This window comes from Amblyomma mixtum, chromosome 5 (assembly GCF_055824585.1).
Source record: "Amblyomma mixtum isolate Tamu chromosome 5, ASM5582458v1, whole genome shotgun sequence".
NCBI lineage: Eukaryota > Metazoa > Arthropoda > Arachnida > Ixodida > Ixodidae > Amblyomma > Amblyomma mixtum.
In genome coordinates this window covers 12,399,034-12,418,082 of record NC_143016.1, presented here as the reverse complement: position 1 = coordinate 12,418,082, position 19,049 = coordinate 12,399,034, and the positions used below count along the sequence as shown (strand labels likewise).

General features: G+C 50.1%; 2 protein-coding genes across 2 annotated transcripts; both read right to left on the bottom strand.

The window, feature by feature from the left end:
• Nucleotides 1-1,700: 1,700 nt before the first annotated feature.
• LOC149341310 (uncharacterized) lies at nucleotides 1,701-14,962 on the bottom strand. Its single transcript, XM_089541952.1, has 6 exons — nucleotides 14,918-14,962; nucleotides 9,301-9,429; nucleotides 8,286-8,624; nucleotides 7,316-7,501; nucleotides 4,134-4,382; nucleotides 1,701-1,857 (listed from the first exon to the last, which is right to left on the bottom strand). Exons 2-6 carry the CDS (start codon nucleotides 9,391-9,393, stop codon nucleotides 1,714-1,716), a joined length of 1,011 nt encoding a protein of 336 aa, XP_089398078.1. The 5' UTR covers nucleotides 9,394-9,429; nucleotides 14,918-14,962; the 3' UTR covers nucleotides 1,701-1,713.
• On the bottom strand, nucleotides 13,025-18,851 carry LOC149341309 (uncharacterized). Its single transcript, XM_089542843.1, has 6 exons — nucleotides 18,756-18,851; nucleotides 16,976-17,314; nucleotides 16,026-16,211; nucleotides 15,309-15,424; nucleotides 14,919-15,068; nucleotides 13,025-13,172 (listed from the first exon to the last, which is right to left on the bottom strand). The coding sequence occupies exons 1-6, from the start codon at nucleotides 18,849-18,851 to the stop codon at nucleotides 13,025-13,027; spliced, it is 1,035 nt and encodes a 344-aa protein (XP_089398969.1).
• Between the last annotated feature and the right edge of the window lie 198 nt (nucleotides 18,852-19,049).

The window sequence follows — 19,049 nt, the reverse complement described above, 5'->3', positions numbered from 1 at the left end:
GAAGCCCCCCTCACCTATTCAGTTTTCCTGGTGCAGAAGATAGAAAATTCAGAGGAAAGCTTTGAGTTCAGTGCAATATGGGTTTTGTTGTCGAGAACATCAGCATCTGATTTGTGTAATTACATGCGGTGTACAGAGCTCTTGCCAGTAATCGAAGAACACATTTTGGCGTGTGGTTTATCTGAAGCACCCGTTGTAACCAATGGCGGCGAAACAAAGGTACTTGAGTTTCAAGTCTGATGGATGAATGAACGCGTTAAGTGCAATAAAGAATCTATTTACACATGTATTCAAGTCTGTGGCAGCACTAAAGCTTGTACCTTTACGGCAGGCAGTTCTTCCTGTACTGGCATGGCAGCGTCGAGCCGAGCACAACTGGAACGAGAACTGCCAGTCTACGTAATGGGTGCCATTGGGGAACCACGAGCTGCTCGTGAGACCCCTGTTGCGAAAAGCAGGAAGGTTGTGCCGTGTCACGAGTTTGGCTCGCCGAGGCTTGAGCGCGCAGGCCATCACTTCATTACCTTGTCTTCTCCTCGGAGGCTACATAAAGAGAGGACAGGACCCAGCAAACACTCCTCTTAGCCGCCATGCTAGGCCTATGTGTCCTCTACTTCCGTCGCGATGATGCTGCCCGCAGGCATGCTAAATTCGCAATGTTAAAAGTGCGACTTGCTGCTAGGTATACACACTATGCACAGTGCGAGAACTGGGGCGCACCACGCATCCCTCGTGCGGTCGGCTGGCCTCCCCGCAGATGTGGCAGCACTCGTATGATGAGGTGAACCGGTTCGGCTCCTGTCGCACGCGCAGGCTGGTCATCCTAAAAGTAGAATATATAATTGTCGTTGAGAAAATGGCGGCGCTGGCCTGGAATGAAGGCCTGACTAGGAACAAGTGTGACTCGAGATCTGCGCAGCCAACCACAAGTGACATCCTGCAAATTCTCCTTCTCTACTATGTTCTTGTTTAGAGCATCCCTGCATGCTTGTTTCCGTTCTCTCAATGGCTTCCGGTTAAGCAGCGCCACATGGCGGCTAATAGAAGAAGTTTTAAGAGAACGATTAAAAGCATAATTAGGAGCTCTATTTGCAACCTGTTCTTTGGCGTAACTGACAAGCGTTGCAGTTCTGAATACTTAACACAGAACCTCGAATGCCCTTCCTATGAATAAATATTTTTTCTCCTTAGGTCATGGAGGAACACACACTCTCACGAACAATCTTCAGAGCGAATGCAGAGATAAGTGTCACTTGCATCGGTTTTTCCCTATTGCAGCCTCAGTTTCTCTCTTCAGATTAGTGGGCTGCACTAAAAACTTCTAAAGGATAAAAGACAAGACTGAACTGAGCATGTTTTTCCGATCAACTTTGGAACACAATTTGGGACACCAAAGGCGAGGTTGAGGCGATGTTCATAATGTCCTGAATTCTAAAGATAACCTGAAGTTCTACGAAGCCTATCAAGTCAGAGGTATATAGTATGTCCAAGGAGAGAAGTTTAATTAGCACATACCTCGACCGCTACTTCTGATTGCCTTCATGCTTCTAAAAGAGCTGTTGTGTTGAGGCCATCATACTGTTAAAAGCTGCCATTAGTGCACAATTCCCAGGATTAAAAACACAACATCTTTATTGTATTGCAACCAAATTTTTGCTACATACAGACAAATACGAAGTTAAAATTATCGGCGAAATTTCAAGAAGTAAGCTATCACGAAACGAGACAAGCGCGCGCGCATGCTCGGTGGCTGGGGAACATGTTACGCCCCAGAAGGCAGGTCTTGTCCGTGGCGTCCACCATCAGGCAGTCGAAGCGCCCATTCTTGTTCTCGGCGGAGTACACAGGGAAATTAACCTGCGGCAAAAATAAATGGAAAAAAGTGACTGCCTTACTGCTGCCTTTCCCACATTCTTCTTCCTTCGTCCCACAGCCCATAATTTTATGCATTTTCAAGGCAAACCAACGAGCGGTTGTCATCGCGGCAGGCAAAAAGGAAAAGTAACGTAAAGTAAAGTAGATAAAGTGAGCAAAGTGAAGTCAACAGAAATGACGAAATTTAGCAGATGCTGCTCTTTATAGTATGACTGCTAGTGACTGGTTACTTTTTATTTCCGCTGTTTGTCCAATGCTCATGTGTTGTTTGGTTATTTGGTTTGTGCTCTTTAATAAATTTGCTATTTCAGTGCTGTGATATGTCCTCCCCCAGCTTGAGCTCATGTTTTTTGTTGCGAAAGCAACACTACTGGAGCCCAGCTCGGCTTGTCGCGTATGCTCGTGGCGGTGCGGCTACCAAACGACCTTGAGTCGCCGTTGCCTAGCAACCACTTCAGGTGCGCTCCAACAGATGGCGCCGCGCCGCTGCCTCCTGTCGCCTACATAACCATAGGGCACCACACTCGCACAGGCGCTGGGTTTCACAGCTCATGACGGCATCGTGCCGTCCAGGGAGCCGGCACGAGTTAAACCAAACGCTTAACCACAAGCTAACACCGCAAGCGTATTTGCAAAAACGGCGCGTACGATCTTGTGCCGTTGCCTAGCAACCCGAGTTACTACGCGAGCTTACACGAGTTACTCGGGTAAGCTTGGGCAGTAACTCGGGTAAGCTCGGGTAAGTTCGGGCGAGCGTCGTGCCATCTGCGTGAGAGGTTGCTCGGGAAGAGCAACATGGGTCGAAAAATCCCGACGGGTGACTGGGATAGAAAACAGCCACCTGCCAGTGCAGTGGCGCATCGCTTAATCGCTGCGCCACTGCGCTGGTAGTGGTATAGTAGGAGTCGCCACCATTTATGAATCTTAAATGGGAAATACCAGTTCAGCGTACCTGGGTATTAAAACACTAAAGATATCATGCCACACGCCTAAGTGCCCCCTCCAATTGAAGAATGAACACCGACTCTCGCAGGTCTCGTCGGTTTCACTACGTTAAGCTTTTATCAACTTTTTCACTGCTTCCGCTTTGACTATATGTTAGCTAGCCCCGTTGGCATTCTGGTGGAGTTCCTGCAGTCTATAAATCAATGTTTTTAAAAGCTGCGCTAATAATCTGACTGCTTGTCACTGAGCAATTGCTAACTATTTGCTTCACCCATAAATTATAGCTTTAGGAAGGTTACTATATATTTGAAGTGCTTTTTTAATTAAGCAAAATGTGCAGATCCATGACAGCAGTTACAATTTTGAGATGTGTTATCTTAGCGAGCGGAGAGTCACTTAAGGGAGGAGCAGATATACGGGATGTACAGTATGCCCATGGCAAGAAGTTGTTAGCGCATACCTCGACCGTTATATTTCTGATTGCCTTCATGTTTTACAAGAGCACTTGTGTTGAACCATTATGCTTTAAATAGCAGTCATTAATGCACTGAAGTTGGTTACATAAAACTACACCTTTCTGCCTTTGATTTTAAAAAAAGAACGCACTATGCACAACCTGCGTGCAAAGAAAATCTGCATCTGTACTTAGCGCCGGTCCTCCCTACTATACTTGAACGAAGCGCTTTCTACTAGGCCACAAATGCTAAGGTTAAGTCATCTATATGCTTCTTGAATCAGCAACGCTTACGTAGTTCATAACATGTAGTTGCTGAGAACAAAAGTACAAACTGGTTTTTTAAGTACAACGACCGTGTTCTTAGAAGCATATGATGATAGAAGAAAGCCCGAAGGAGGCTTCAAAGTGCTCGAAGACCTCTCATTGTGCCCAACTCTATATGGGAGGCTATTCTTATGTGTCAAGTAAACTCTCGCTATTCAAGGTTTTTCATCCGACATACACCTACAACGAACCACATGTCATTCCCATTAAGCAGCTGGTTCGCCGCTGACAGCAGCATTCCTGTTCTGTGCGAGTTACCTGGAAAAAGGGAGCCGTTGTCTAAGACGGGCAAGAAAAAAAAACAAGAAACGTCTCTAGTCTCCACGAAGACCGGGAGCGACCACTGATCATTACAGTACAAACTTAGGCATAGGCGTCACGAGATGGCTGCGGTTTATGAGATAGAGTAGCACAGTAGCTGCACAACAAAAATAGCAACAACGAGTACAGTCCTCGCAAATACCCCTCTCCCCCCCTCACCCTACCCCCATCCCTCTTTTGAACAGGTAGACAAACACAAAAGGAGGCGCACCTGGTACTCCCCGCATCGCTGGGCGACGGGGTACTCGCGGCAGGCTGGCGCGTCGTTGTGCACGCAGTCCAGTAGGCACTGCTCCAGGCTCTGGAAGAGGGGCAGCCGGACGCTGACGCAGTTGCCCTCCGGGAAGCCCCACTCGACGCAGCTGCCGTTGGCCGGGTAGAACCAGCTCCGCTTGACGTGTTGCCGCGAGCAGGACACCAGTCGCACCGGCTCGCGGCACTCGGCGCGGACGTCCTGACCCTGTGAAGGAGAACGCACACGGCGCCTCAGAAGCATTTAGAAACACAGAAATCGCAGCAATGCGTGTTAAGACCCACCCTGTCTTCACAATGTCCGCCTGCACTGCGTAACATGTAAAGATTAGTGGGTCTGAGTACTTATCACTGCATTGTGGTTTTACCGTCACGATGCGGATATTCTGTTCGCATGACTACAGTTTGGAAAAGAGCTTTCAAATTTTCTCTGTTTATGTGCGCCGCTTAACGTAAGTGAAGAGGAAGGTTGTCGATGCTTCGATAGACGTTACTTTGGATTTAGTCACGTTTCAGCTCAGTGCGCAGCGGCTAGTCTACAAGAGCATAAATATCTAAGAAATTGCGTTGCTTGTATGTACGCATCAAGTTTGCGCAGCCGTACCAAAACGAGAATGATTTTTTGCATAGGAAATTTCAGTTTTAAGGCGCTGGGCCTACTCACACTAAAAACGAGCACACAAACGTAGCTCGGGAGGCTGCAGTGGTTATGTGATATCATCCAAATGTAAATACTCAGGGGGACACTTCGCAGCTGATTACGCTTGATACTCCGGTAGCACAGATCCTCATACTGCGAACTTTTCGCCTCACTTCTGCTTCTCTGGCCCTCAGTTCTACGTCGGCTCTACGAGTCGCTCGCTTCGCCTCTGCGTCCTTCACTCTCGTCTCGTTGTCGGCTAGGCGCTTCAACAGTCTCGCTTCTGCCTATCGCGCTGTCATTTACCGTATGCCCGCAGCTTGCTCGCCAAGTGCTTCTTGCTTCTAAAGTAAACGGCGCCCCCCCCCCCCCCCTCTTCATGGGACATGACTCGGGCACATCCATCTGTGGCGACGTATTCTGAAGCCCACGACGGGCCTGGCTTTCATTCTGTGCCTACTGCAAACTACTCTGACATATATAGAGACGTTTAGGCACATATAGGCGTATACAAAGATAGGTGTTGACTGATTATTCTGAAGGAACGCAGCGAAGACGAATGGTACAGAACGCAGACACACGAGCGATGGTTGTTGTTGTGTTGTTGTGACTGAGAGAAGGATGAAAAGGTAATTGCACGGGCCTGCTACTGGCTCTAGCCAAGCCACCACCGCTGCCAACGTGCAGATAGAGGAGAGGTAAGAGATCAGAGGAAAGAGAAAAAGGCAAGAAAAGACGCGCGTCGCAGCAACAACTGCGTCCGCCGGAGCGGACGCTGCTGAAAAAATCAGATAAGCGGCCGAAGCCGCGCTCGCCGAAGCGAGATCAGATACTCCATCGAGCGATGGTTGGCGCTCATGGGTGTCTGCTCTTTCCAAGGCGCTCCATACTTTACCGCTTCGATTTGCTTATTTGTTGATTCAAGCCTCCCGCCGATTCATATGATTTGGTGCATGCTTGCGAGATGGCACGTCTAAACGCCTTTTCATCTTGCCCATGACAGTGCCCGCGTGGTTTTGGCACGTAGAGGACATCCAAAGCCCTGCGCGAGAGGCTGTCTGTTTAACACGCGGGTTGGCTGCGGCGATGACGTAGTGTTATAATGCAGCGGCGGGCGAAGCTGGTCTGTTCGCACACCTGTGGGCTCGAATACCACTCGCGGACAGTTGAATTCATTTACTTTCCAATCTGACAAGGTATGACTACGCCGGCGGACGGCGGGCTTTCGCTCCAACGAGGCTTGTATGCTATTGCAAAATAGCATGTGTTACTATACTTTGCGAACCATGTGCCCTACTGCAGGGCTATTAATTGACGTCTGTGCCTGGTATCATAATGCCACCACAAAAGAATGCCTAAAAAATTACGAGGAACTTTAGCGGCTAAAGTGCTGAAAGGCGAAAGCCTGAGTGCTGCATTCTGCTACGCGATTGTTCACTTCACATTTTGTTGGTGCATTAATTAACTGCCAATTAATCACGCTTAAGCTTCGCCTTTAGGAGTGGAACGCGACAGCGTGTTGTAGCGCTGCCACTGAGTCCATTGAACGCCACCACCCGTTCGGCGCGACGCCTTGCCCTTTGAACGCAACGCTTTTTAAGGAAAGTAAATGGCGCAGTAATTCTCTGTCGTCTCGGTGACACCTGAGCCGCACTGTACAGGAAGGGAGGAAGTGGAGTGAAAGAAGAAAGAGGGGCTGTAGTGAAGAAAATGAAAATTGTATTTGAGGAAAGGAAACTACGCTTTAACTGTCTCGCATATCTCAGTAGACACTAGCCGAAAATTGTATTTGACGAAAGAAAGTTGCGCAGTAACTCTCACATATTTCGGTGGACACCCGTCAAAATTCGCGCGTGGTGACATCACGACAATTTGGACCAATCTGAAACGCGGACAAATACGCCTTGCTCGTCAGTAAACTGGTTTTTGAGGAAAGGAAATGTATCTGTCTCGCATATCTCGGTGCACTCCTGAACCTCGCCGTAACCGGAAGGGAGGAAGATGGGAGTGAACGAAGACACCGTATTCACTGGACGCACCTTTGTTCATTCCAAATCATCGAGCTGGCATGGCCGAGTGGTAGCGTGCTCGACTCGCACTCCGGAGACCGGGGTTCGATTCCCAAGCTCGGCCAATTTCTTACTCGGTTTTATTTATTTATCTGGTCTGACTAGAAAGGTTAATTGGACTAATTGGTGAAGTAAGCAATTAACTAAACTCAAACTTACTTGGAGCATCACTATACGATCCCTTTAATTGGTTGCATGGTTGGTAGCCAGAGTACAATTGGCCCCGTTTGAAATTCGCGCACTGTGACGTTACGACCGTTTCGACCAACTGAAAAGCGTGACATTTCTTGTCGACAGCTGCTGCTTACAACGATGTGGCATTAAAGGCTTCCGCCTTAAAATTGACGACGCTATATCAACATGTCTGTACCACGACCGACGGGTTCACTGCGAATGCGAACTGTGACAAGTGGCGCCCGCACACCTCCTCACCTGACAGGCCGTACGGCAGTGTCCCAGCGAGCGAAAGCGGTTGACGCCCTCCAGGCACCCGGGCGGCGGCACGTTCTCGGGCGCCAGGCAGCGTCGGCCGTCGAAGAAGAAAGCTGGCCACCGACTCGCCTCCCCGGTACACACAGTCATCTGGACGGGCTCCAGGCAGCGCGGATCCTGCCGGCGCTGCCCGAAATTGACGACGGTGACGAGTAATGTGAGCGAGCGCTTCTATTCACTGAATGCACAATAAGGCGAAAAGTCCCCGTAAAAGCTGGGGTTAAAAGCCAGGTTGTTCTTCCCGAGCAACCTGGCCACGTAGGTCACGTGACCTTGTGACGTCGTAACAACCTGCCCACCATGTCAGTTGACAGCTTACCTGCCGGACTGCGAGCGAACTGCTTACCGTGGCAGGTCGCAGTGAAATCAATGATTGGTCACGAGAGGCTGCTCGGGATTTGAGCAACTATAGTGTCTCACAAGCACCAGCCGGTGGCTATGTTTGAAACAGCCATCTTCCGGCACCGTGGCGCATCGCTTAACCGCTGCACCACTGCATCAGGAGTGGTGTGAGGGCTCCCCGCGATCCGTGAGGGCAAATTATAAAATGACCAATACCGGATATATGAGCATTAACCAGTTAGCGCATCACGTGATACCCTGAAAGCGGAGCTTATATGTCCCTCTATTCTTTGTTGAGAGACCTGCGACACAAGATTTTCCCGCTGCGTGTGCGCATTCCTGAAGCATACAGCGGTGACTAAACCTAGAGGACTAAGTCAAAGAGTCGAGTCGCCAACCAGCATGCCGTACCTGAGGCGTACATGAAAGTAGAACCCAGCAAGTCGAACTTTACGAGACCCTACGTTAATGCGCTAAAGCTGCCATTGCCATGAGAGCGCTTTCCCAAACCGCTCCAGTAGCATCAGGCAGCGGAAAGTCTCCGCCGGCTTTCGAAAGGGACCCTCACCGTCTCGTTGGCATCGGGCCCATTCTCATCTCCGGTGGGAACGACCAGCGTCGCGGTGGCTTCTGGCTCCACGGAGGTGGCCTGAATCTTGACGCCAGGCGAAGGAATCACAGAGTCGGCAGCTGGTGCCGGGGCCTCCATAACGACTGCGAGTGCCGGGGCCGCTACTGCCGCTGGTGCGGATGGAGCAGAAACCGGCAACGGCAGGTAGTAGTCGTCGTCCGACTTGCCGGATGTGCTGACGTCGGCCGTGAAGGACGGTGTCCAATACATGTGGATCAGGTTCGCCGCGAGCGCGCATCCAAGGACCACCACGGCCACAACGAGCAGTACGATCGCCTGCACAACCGTAATCAGTAGAGCGACGCGAATATATTCAACTGTTTGCAGACCACCAGTGTCGTTGCTTTCTTGGGTGATGATGGAGTACCATATACTGCGCATTAAACGTGTGGGACCGAGGGCAAGTAAGACGTAACTAGAACTCTGAAACTACAATAACCTGCACAAAACGATCTGAGCACCAGAAACGTCTGTGTTCAAGAAGTCATAAGCTGAACACTTAGAGCAGAACAGTGGAGGATGATTGCGTGACGAGAACAAAGGCTAGCGATTCTCGAAAACGTACCGTTAAGGCTGTTTTGCTAAGCCCCTGCTAGACTGGTAATCTGCGACATCCATTTTACTTCGATGATTATCGCAAAGAGTCGGTCTCTATACTTCTAGGCTACGTGCACAATGAGCAAGCGTCAGAAAAATTGGTTTGGTTTATGGGGGCTCAACGTCCCAAAGCAACTCAGGCTATGAGGGACGCCATTGTGAAGAACTCACGAAATTTCGACCACCTGGGGTTCTTTAACGTGCCCTGACGTCGCACAGTACATGGGCCTCTAGAATTTCGCCTCCATCGAAATTCGACTGCCGCGGCCGGGATAGAACCCGCGCCATTCGGGTCAGGAGTCGAGCGCCATAACCACTGAGCTACCTCGGCGACCGTCTGAAAAATGTGCGTTACCTTCTTGTTGAGGCGGAACCCGATTGTGGACGAAGTCGACAGCTGGACTGGCGTTGTCAGGCCTTCCTTCTTGATCAGCTGCTGATGTTCCATGACGAGATCGATGGGATGGCAGTTGGTACGCGTCGGCTGCGGAAGACGGCACCGAAATCAAATGGTAGCAACCGTACACTCGTGCCTGGGCATTCGAACTGCTGGCACGTGCATGCGAATAACGCTTTTGTCTTTCTTCTTTTCTTCACCAGAAAACTGTTCTGGCTGGAGAAAAATAAGCGACTTTTATATTTTCCTTTCAAGCTCTTTCTCGATTTTACCTTCAAAAACGAAATGCAATGTCGTGGCTATGTTGCAATCGTTCATTCAACGCAATATAATTGCTTCTTATGTCCGGGATTGTTCGAAGCATACTGTAGTAGATAGAATTCCTTCCGGACGTTGGCGTACGAACGACGCATAATCATTGCAGAGAACAGAAATGTGAACTTTGTACAGCGTTACGCAAAGCTCCAGGCCAGACGTGGACACGGAATAATCGAACAATAATCTGCAGTGGGCACAACTACTATGGCTCACAGAGCTCGCAGCTCGCTAACTACTGCATAGCTCGCTCACTACTGCCTTTACAACCGACCAACCTCCGTCAGTCGCGCGGCTCATAAACTAAAGGCTTGTGCCCGCTTAGCCCTTTCTATGGTTTCGCTCCATCTTCAGAAAGGAAATGGGATGGGATTGTAAGCGTGTTGCTAAGAGGGCTGCGCCTTTGAATACGTAAGTATATGAAGGCGCTCGAACAAGCGGCGCAGTGACTTCAGCGACCTAGTCCAAGACGACGGTGATCTTACAAGTTCTCTTTTACAAGGGCCCTGCAACACCACCCTTCGCAGCTTTGAGTGGCACAGCGTACCCAAAGTTGAGTGCTCGACTGCCGACTGCTCAATTGAGGCTTCAGAATTCGGAACTGAAATCGCACAATTACTATGACAGTCTCGGTGCCTGCTTGCGGTGCCTGCTTGCAATACTGAAATTTAGCGTGCGGCGGCAAGTGTGGAAATCTTGCATTGGGGAATTTTTTCTTTCTCAGGGCATTTGAGGAATAACATTTAGCGGAAAGGAAGTTTTACGGAGTTTCAGGGCATTTTAAGATCCGAAATGATTCCAGTTTTCCAAAATGAAGGAGTTTATTTGCTACTGCATGGAAAAAGTCCCTAATAGAGAATTTTGGGTATGAATAAGGAAGCATTCGGTTACGACGTGGTACAACGCTCTACAGCAACTCCATGACGAAGCAGCTGGGGCAAGGTTCCGCCTAGCCAGGCGCTTGCTGTTGTAAAGGAGATCCCACACTCACTGCTGTACAGCATCCTGCGTATCACGCATACATATGCTACGTCATGCTGCACGGGCTATCAGACCAAAGAAAGACATACTTATCTTACAAGCGCAATCCCTTTTCTTTTGTCAACATAGGTCAACAGTAGAGGCACTCCATGTATCAAGACCATGCCTCATCGCCGTTGTTGATAGCAACGATTCTCTCGCTATTATCAGAAGGGCGGCATCGTCAGCCGCGTGGGCAACAACGGAGATCAACGTCAGCCATGCCGCCACTAAGGCGTATTGAAAACCTAGCTGTCAGAGAAGAAGACCAGCTACATTTGCATACAACTCGCGACCAGCTCTGCGTGGTACCACGTCACTTAGCGGCGATAAGTCCCGAACACTCGAAGGGTGCTTCAAGCCGCATTACAGAGGCATGGGGATTTGTGATTATATACAAATTATCTACCGCGTGGTGACGGCGAGCCTAAGACAATAACTATATCGCATGAATTGATTCTCGAGTGAAACTTGTCTTGCTTCATCTCTGGTGCCTGGACTCTGTTTGTACTACCTTCGCTAGATCCATGCCATGGTCGATCGCTGTGCCGTCTTTTATGTGCACGTGCTCGACTTCGAAGCCGTACTTGAGCTGTGACAGCTTAGGTTGACTGGTCTTCATCTTGATGCGGACGACGACTACTCCGTCCTCGGAGGCGCTGTTGCCCTCCAGGCCAAGCAAGCTGGCCTGCAGCTTGCGGAAGTCAATGACCAGCGTAGCAGCCAACGCGAAGACCCCCAGGGTGGAGGCTAATGTGAGTCCCATGGAAGAAAACCGGAGTCGCTTGCCGCCGTTTGAAGAGTTCCGTGACGCCTCCGCAACATCGGCGCTGGCCTGTGTATAGGAGGACTTCGTCCTGACAGACAGGCTGCCATGCGCGGACGAGGCGCGCGACGAGCAGCGACGACACCACAACGAGGACATCTCGATGGACGACGTCACCATGTTTGACTCGGACCTGACCTGTACGGCGTTCGCTTCTTGGCTTCTCCGCTCACCTCTGGAGCGTGCTTGGAGCGTATGTCGCTCAACCTCCCCAGTGGAGAGTGCTGCACTTCAGTGGATCCACTGAGCCCCAGAAAACAGCCATGCGAACGATGCAAATATTTGCCACTGGTAGTCCTTGTCGACAACATAAATTAGAGTTTGATCAAGGAGCTAATTAAGATACACTGCCATAGAACAGTAATGTAAAACAGCTTCTTCACATTACTGTTTATGCGCTGTTTTACCACTGTAAAAGAGCGTACTTCTACCGGGATTATGTAAATTAAGTTAGGACGATCTCTTGGACCGCAGTGCCCATTCATCAGAAAGAAAACTGCAAGTTTTTATTCTCCGCTGTGTCAACCGCTGTGTAAGCAGTGTCTATTCCTCAACCTCAGCAACTCTGCACAAGTACATGACAGATGAGAAGCTCAGCACTTAAAATACAAGCGCATGCAATATTTAGACACCTTCCTAGCTCCAGAGCACCGTCCATTGCAGCTAATTCATAAGAAGGCCGCTCATGCAGCATCTGAAACGTCATCTAAAAGATACAAGGAAGGGTGGACAGTCGAAAATAGTATGGGCGCAAACATTGCAGGCCATCCGATATGAAAGAAAGCGAAAAATTATAATGGGAGAGTCGTGAAATCGTGAGACTGATATAAAATTTTTATAAGCTTCTGAACCACGAGTTCTAGCTTGGTTTAGTGGGGTTTAACGTCCCAAAGCGACTGAGGCTATGAGAGACGCCGTAGTGAAGGGCTCCGGAAATTTCGACCACCTGGGGTTCTTTAACGTGCACTGACATCGCACAGCATACGGGCCTCTAGAATTTCGCCTTCAAGAAATTCAGCCGCCGCAGCCGGGATCGAACCCGCGTCTTTCGGGTCAGCAGCCGAGCGCCGTAACCACTGAGCCACCGCGGCGGGTACGTGTTCTAGCGCGTGCTTGCGTGAGCACAGAAGAAATACTGCGGTAATTAGATACAACTCTACCTTTAGTAGATGACATGAACACTGTACGCCCTCGTGAGGTGCCGAGAAGTACTCGCCGTCAATGTGACAGCGGCTGCTTGGCTCGAAGTAAGTAATGAGAGCAGCCTATATTCAAGAGTAAAGGGAACCCCCCCCCCCCCAAAAAAAAAAAAAAAAGCAGATTTTTTCTGGAATCGGACGCAGCAAACCAGCAGTGGAAATCTTCGTCACTCACTGGCACACCAAGCACCATGCCAATGCTGGGTGCCCTGTATTATCTTAAATTCTGTAAGTATTGACAGAAAAACAGCTTTATTTAAGCATTTCAGCATACAGAAAAGTATGCAGGCAAAATTATCGCCAAAATTTCAATAAGAAAGCTTTATCGCGAAATGAGACAGGTGTGGGTGCATTCTTGGTAGCTGGGGAAAATGTTACGCCCCAAAAGGCAGAGGTTGTCCGCGGGGTCGGGCATCAGGCATTCGTAATGCCCATTTTTGTTCTCGGTGGAATACACCGGGAAATGTACCGGCGGCGTAAAAAATGGAAGGTGTCAAATACTTTCAAGGTTTTCGCCCCTGCCCATCCAGCTTTCTTGTGCACCAAAGTTAACGATTTTACTCATTTCTCCTCCCGACGAGGAAATACACTATTTTCCTCCCGCAAGACAGAAAGGAAGAGACTAAATCTACAGGGCAATCCACGATGGTGGAGAAGGAGGCACTCATAATGCTTTATGCATGCCCACCATAAAAAGCTCGGGATTTTAAATGAGGCATCCTTGTTATGTATAAAGTTGCATGGAACGCATGTCTGCAAACCAGACCCGGACAGGAGCCATTGCTGCGGCGCTGACAGCAGCCATCGACTTGTGTTCAGGTTTGGTTTGGTTTATAGAGTTTAACGTCCTTAAGCGACTCAGGCTATGAGAGACGCCGTGGTGAAAGGCTCCGGTTATGCGCACGTAAGAGCGGTTTGTCAAGGCGAAACACGCTGCGAAAGTGATAGATGAGATATAGACTAAGCCGTTACGGAAACAAGGAACAAATAATGCGCGGAAAAATTACTGTCGAAAAGTAATTAAGTTACATTACTAGTTACTCTCCTAAAACCTGTGCAAAATAAATTTACCAATTACTACTTCCATGAAGTAATCACATTACACTGTATAACTTCCGAAAAGTAAGGCAATTAATTTAGACTGCTGCCTTTTTTTCATGCATACGAAGAAGCAAAGGAAGCAGTAAAAGAATCTCTAAATTATCTTTCTTGACGTGATGCATACATTCTTTGGTTTTCCCGGCAAATTCCGCCCCTGCTAATTATTCCCCTCTCTATCTTTTCTAAAGCACTGTCCATCCCAAAATAAAACGCGAAAAAAAAATGAAAACAAAAGCATGGCCAAACTAGGAAGAGCCAAACACTCATCACTTTCCTTACGCTCAATACAGAAATGAGTGGCAAAACTAGTCACTTTTCGCCCCAGTTTGTCTCAATTCCTTGCATCCCGGGTAGCAGGTTATTTTTGCTTTGGAGGTCCCGCTAATCGACCCCAGCAGCATGCGGCTGGGAATGTTCCCGCCATATGCACTTCCGTCAGTTACCCGCGTCCCGTGGCGGTGAGTGTAACCGGGCCCCACTGTATTTTGAACTTCGGCAAGGGTCATTTGCCACTACGGCGTCAAAAGCACAGCCTAACATCTCGCTGCTTGTGGGATGGTCGCGACGCGTGCACGCCTGCCTACCTCTCGTATACTCTCATGCGGGGACCTGACAGCACAGTACACTGGCGGACTCGGTTGTACGGTCTTACTAAATTCTTTTGTACCGCGCGCTGTTTCTGATTTCAAGGTGCCCTGCCAGGTATACGAGAGACAAAGATTTTCCGACACAAAGAACAGCTATGCATTTTGGGAAATTTCGGAAGTAATTAATTCTGCTGCGAAATTCAAGGTAATTCGCTACATCAATAAACTAATATAGCAGGAAATCAATTCGCAACACCGCAAATTATCGCGAAGTAAGTCAATTAATGTAAATTTATTAGAGTAATTGAATTACTGCCAGGCCTCGAACAAATACATCGAAGGGGGACCAGCGTGAGGTGAGGTGGACCAGTGTAACCACCTCAAGATGACCACAAGGTTAGCAGTGTTGGTGTGCCGCGGTAATCGTGCAATACCCGATGATACAGTGGTGACCTGCTGCGAGCACTCGCACAGTCACCTCCCGGGCCCTCCTATGAACAGGTGGACAGACATACAAGGAGGCGTACCTGGTACTCCCCGCATCGCTGGGCGACGGGGAACTCGCGGCATGCGGGCGCGTCGTTGTGTACGCAGTCCAGCAGGCACTGCTCCAGGCTCTGGAAGAGGGCCAGCCGGACGCTGACGCAGTTGCCCTCCGGGAAGCCCCACTCGACGCAGCTGCCGTTGGCCCCGCCGCGGTGGCTCAGTGGCTACGGCACTCGGCTGCTGGCCCGAAAGACGCGGGTTCGATCCCGGCCGCGGCGGCTGAATTTCGATGAAGGCGAAATTCTAGAGGCCCGTGTGCTGTGCGATGTCAGTGCACGTTAAAGAACCCCAGGTGGTCGAAATTTCCTGAGCCCTTCACTACGGCGTCCCTCATAGCCTCAGTTGCTTTGGGACGTTAAACCCCAATAAAACCAAACCAAACCAAAGCAGCTGCCGTTGGCCGGGTAGAACCAGCGCCGCTTGACGTGCTGCCGCGAGCAGGGCACCAGTTGCACCGGCTCGCGACACTCGGCGCGCATGCTCTCGCCCTGTGAAGGAGAACGTCCACGGCGCCTTTGCTTCACCCGGAAGAATACAAACGGCAGCACTGTGCGTTTTAGAGGCCCTCTGTGGCTGTGTGGAATATGCCTGACTGCACAATGATCTAGCTAAGCAACGGGTGAAGACAAGATGGCGTGCAAAATGCCCTTCCTATCACAACTTGGTTCTTTCACCGGAATGACGCAGCACTTACGTTTATACGACTAATACTTTGGCACAGTACACACTAAATTGGATCCTCTCGCATGGGGCCGTCTTGTGCTGGGAAGGCCAAGCAGCAACTGCAGAAGTGCCTTTTTGAATCTGTTTTACTTGAGAGAGCTAATTGAACTTGCGCAGCCCAGCCCATTATAGTAAAAGCTTCTGCACAGGGAGCCCCGCATATTTGAGGTGCTCTGGGTCTATCGACACAGACTGTTCGGTAGTTTATGGACCACGTGCTCTCCTGCTGGATTTTGAACCTGGAGCCTGTGCCTGTGCTCCCGACGCCCTGACAAAAGAACTTGTAGACCATGACGCATATGCATCCACGTACCATCACTGAGGCGTACGCTTTGTCCGTACAGTGGCATGCGCTGCCTTCCTCACCTGGCAGGAGCTGCGGCAGTGTCCCAGCGAACGAAAGCGGTTGGCGCCCTCCAGGCACCCGGGCGGAGGCGCGCTCACGGGCGTCAGACAGCGACGGCCATCGAAAAAGAAAGCAGACTGCCGACTCGCCTTCTCGGTACACAGCGTCATCTGGGCGGGCTCCAGGCAACGCGGATCTACTCTCCGCTGCATGAAAGAAAGCCACGAAGGAGACAAATAAATGTGTGTGTGGGTTTTAGGCCGCATAAGTAACTAAGGCTATGATGCGCCAAACACAGGGTTGAAAAATTACTATTGTGCTCACAGATTAAGACAGCTTCTACAAAGCGGAAACGAAGTGTGGACGCGTATACCTCTCAGCGCGGATGTACAGAAGGTACTCGGCTGGTCCGGTATGAGTCTACCCTAATTCCCTCTCTAATGCTAACCATTTTTTGTCCGTGCACTCACTGCTTGTCTTCAGGAGCGCGCATTTTTAACCGCGGAAGCTATTAAGCGACAGTCCTGAATCAATTTACAGCTGTATGAAGGAATGCGACCGAGCGGTGCAAAGTTGTTTTGTCTTTAGACTTGTGCGACAGAAATTAGCCATGTCAGTCTCGCAGTCGTCAATTGCGAGCTCTGCTATAAGGCGTGTTTAAGCCGAGTAGTCTGAGCATCGATACACAACCGTCCGAGCATGCGCCTGTAATGTAAGTGCACGCAGTCTCCAGCACATACGTCTGGTTCTCGTCAAGCTTGTATTTGCACCTTCTCGTATTGCAAGTGCAGGAGACAGCTGCAAGCGCAGATCCTAACGGATTCGTCATAGCAGATGCCGTCGGAAGTCGACGGAGGTGACTAGTCTTTCCACTTCAACCTACTCTTGCCTCTAGAGCGCTTCCACAAACCTCAGCGCTGGCGATTCGGCTGCAGGGAGGCGCCACCGGGCTCGGAAAGAGCTTACTCACCGTATCGTTAATGATGAGGTCGTTAACGTCTGCTGTCGACGTGAGAAGTGTGGCGTTGGCTTCTGGTTCGCCACTCTCTGATGAATCAGCTTGTACATCGATTTGCTGGGAAGGAAGTTCAGAATCGACAGCTGATGGCGGGGCATGCAGAACGACCGGGGGCGCCGGGACCGCTGGAGCTGAAGGAGCAGAAACCCGCAGCGACAGGTAGTCGTCGTCGTCCGGCTTCCCCGAGGTGGTCGCATCGGCCGTGCCGGACGGCGTCAAGTACATGTGGATCATGTTCCCCGCGAGCGCACATCCTAGTACCACCAAGGCCAAGACCAGCAGCACGATCACCTGCACAAGCGGTGTCAGTGAGATCGATGTAACGCGAATAAACCAACTTAAAATGTTCCACTTTACTGCTTCACAACGCTAGCCGTTAGTGGCACGTTGGACAGGCTTATGCCTATCACGCGTCCGCCAATCATGCATCTAGAGAAAAGAAATTGCTTTGACGAAAGGGAAACGCAGTAACTGTCGCACTTTTCGATGGACACCTCAACCGCCAAGTGAGGGACGGGGCAAACAAGGAAGATAGAAAGAGGCACCACAATGTAGGGTTGCGGATTATTTTCAATCAATTATTGTTTTTCAACATGCACTGACGTCGCACACTGCACGGGCGCCTTGCATTTCGCCTCCATGCATGCACGAAGAGAACGGACATGGCGCGAATGCAAAGATTGAGGGGGAGAGCACCAGTGAGCAGCGGGAGACATCACACGAATCTGCACGTCACAGGAGTCAACGGCCAATCTTAGACGCGACAAGTTGGCGCGCGCTTCGCAAATCTGAACTGTCTCCAGTTGTAACGAGAGCCCCACTCTGCACGAACCGTGCACGAACCTGTGCCCAGTACGTGGCTTATGAGACCCACGAACTCTGAGACGAGCTGCGTCAGGAGCGGAAGGGGGAAAGCGTCCGTCATTGGCTCTCCATAAGCGTGCTCAGGCAGATGGTGACGTCGTCATTATCGCGCAGTTCGTCAGGATCTCAGTATGCGAGCTCGTGAAGGCGAGACCGAAAGGCTTCAACGACTCCGGGATCCTGACGTCCGCGCCGACGAAGCGGCGAGAAACAGAGGAACGGTAATTCACTATTCCGGCCGAATGGCAGCCTTAGAAATGCTTTACGAATACTAATTGCATATATCGACAGTGTATCACTACCAGCTACAGGCTATATCCCGAGCATCAGCGTGCCAGCACCTGGAGATATAATTTCATTAAGCGTAGAAAGCTGGGCTAGTTGGTTGCTAGGACAATTTTGAGACGTTCCAGTGGCGAGAAAAGACACGGCCGAAAGTAGAGGAGACAGAACGAACGCCGGCGTTCGTCCTGTCTCCTCTATCTTCGTCCGTGCCTTTTTTCGCCGCTGGAATCTCTCACAATTGATATATATTCCCCCATGGTTACCCAGTGAAAATTCGTTTGAGAAAAGACGTAGTATTAATCTCAGTTCTCGGTGTGAACCTCAACAGCGATGAGTGGTAAGGGGTGAGAAGGGTGTGAAAGAAAAACAAACCGTAGTGGAGGGCTCCGGAATAGTTTCGACCAGCTGGGGATCTTTAACACGCACTAACATCGCTCGACGCGCGGACGTTTTTGCGGTTTGATGGAGGCTGAAGCATTAGGCTTCAGCCGTCATCGAAACAGCGAAATCCATGTCACTTCGCTTTTCAAAGCTAGAGATGCAATCCGTCACACACTGCATGAGCTACAGAAGACAGTATCACCTTTTTGTTGGTCAGGTTGAAGCGCGTGATGGATGAAGTGGACAACTGTATTGGCGTTGGCAAGTCTTCCTTGGTGATCAGGCGCTGCTGCTCCATGACGAGGTCGCTGGTCAAGGATGCGATGTGGAATATGGCGGAGCAGTCTCGAATAGGAGCAACCGTCACCTCTTGGCTGTAGCTCCGTGCTTCACCTCGTACTCCCGGCTCACACCACCGCAGAAGTCTTTCTTCTTTCTTTTCTTTCACTTGGAAAAGCAATCGCACCTCCGTAGCCGAACGATACAGACAGAAAAT

Coding starts and splice junctions, on each gene's coding strand:
- LOC149341310 (XM_089541952.1), bottom strand. CDS start 9,393: ATGGAACATCAGCAGCTGATCAAGAAGGAAGGCCTGACAACGCCAGTC. Junction 8,625..9,300: donor GGTTCCGCCTCAACAAGAAG/GTAACGCACATT, acceptor ACGGTTGTGCAG/GCGATCGTACTGCTCGTTGT. Junction 7,502..8,285: donor GGCCCGATGCCAACGAGACG/GTGAGGGTCCCT, acceptor AATTTCGGGCAG/CGCCGGCAGGATCCGCGCTG.
- LOC149341309 (XM_089542843.1), bottom strand. CDS start 18,851: ATGGAGCAGCAGCGCCTGATCACCAAGGAAGACTTGCCAACGCCAATA. Junction 16,212..16,975: donor ACCTCATCATTAACGATACG/GTGAGTAAGCTC, acceptor TCTTTCATGCAG/CGGAGAGTAGATCCGCGTTG. Junction 15,425..16,025: donor ACTGCCGCAGCTCCTGCCAG/GTGAGGAAGGCA, acceptor TCTCCTTCACAG/GGCGAGAGCATGCGCGCCGA.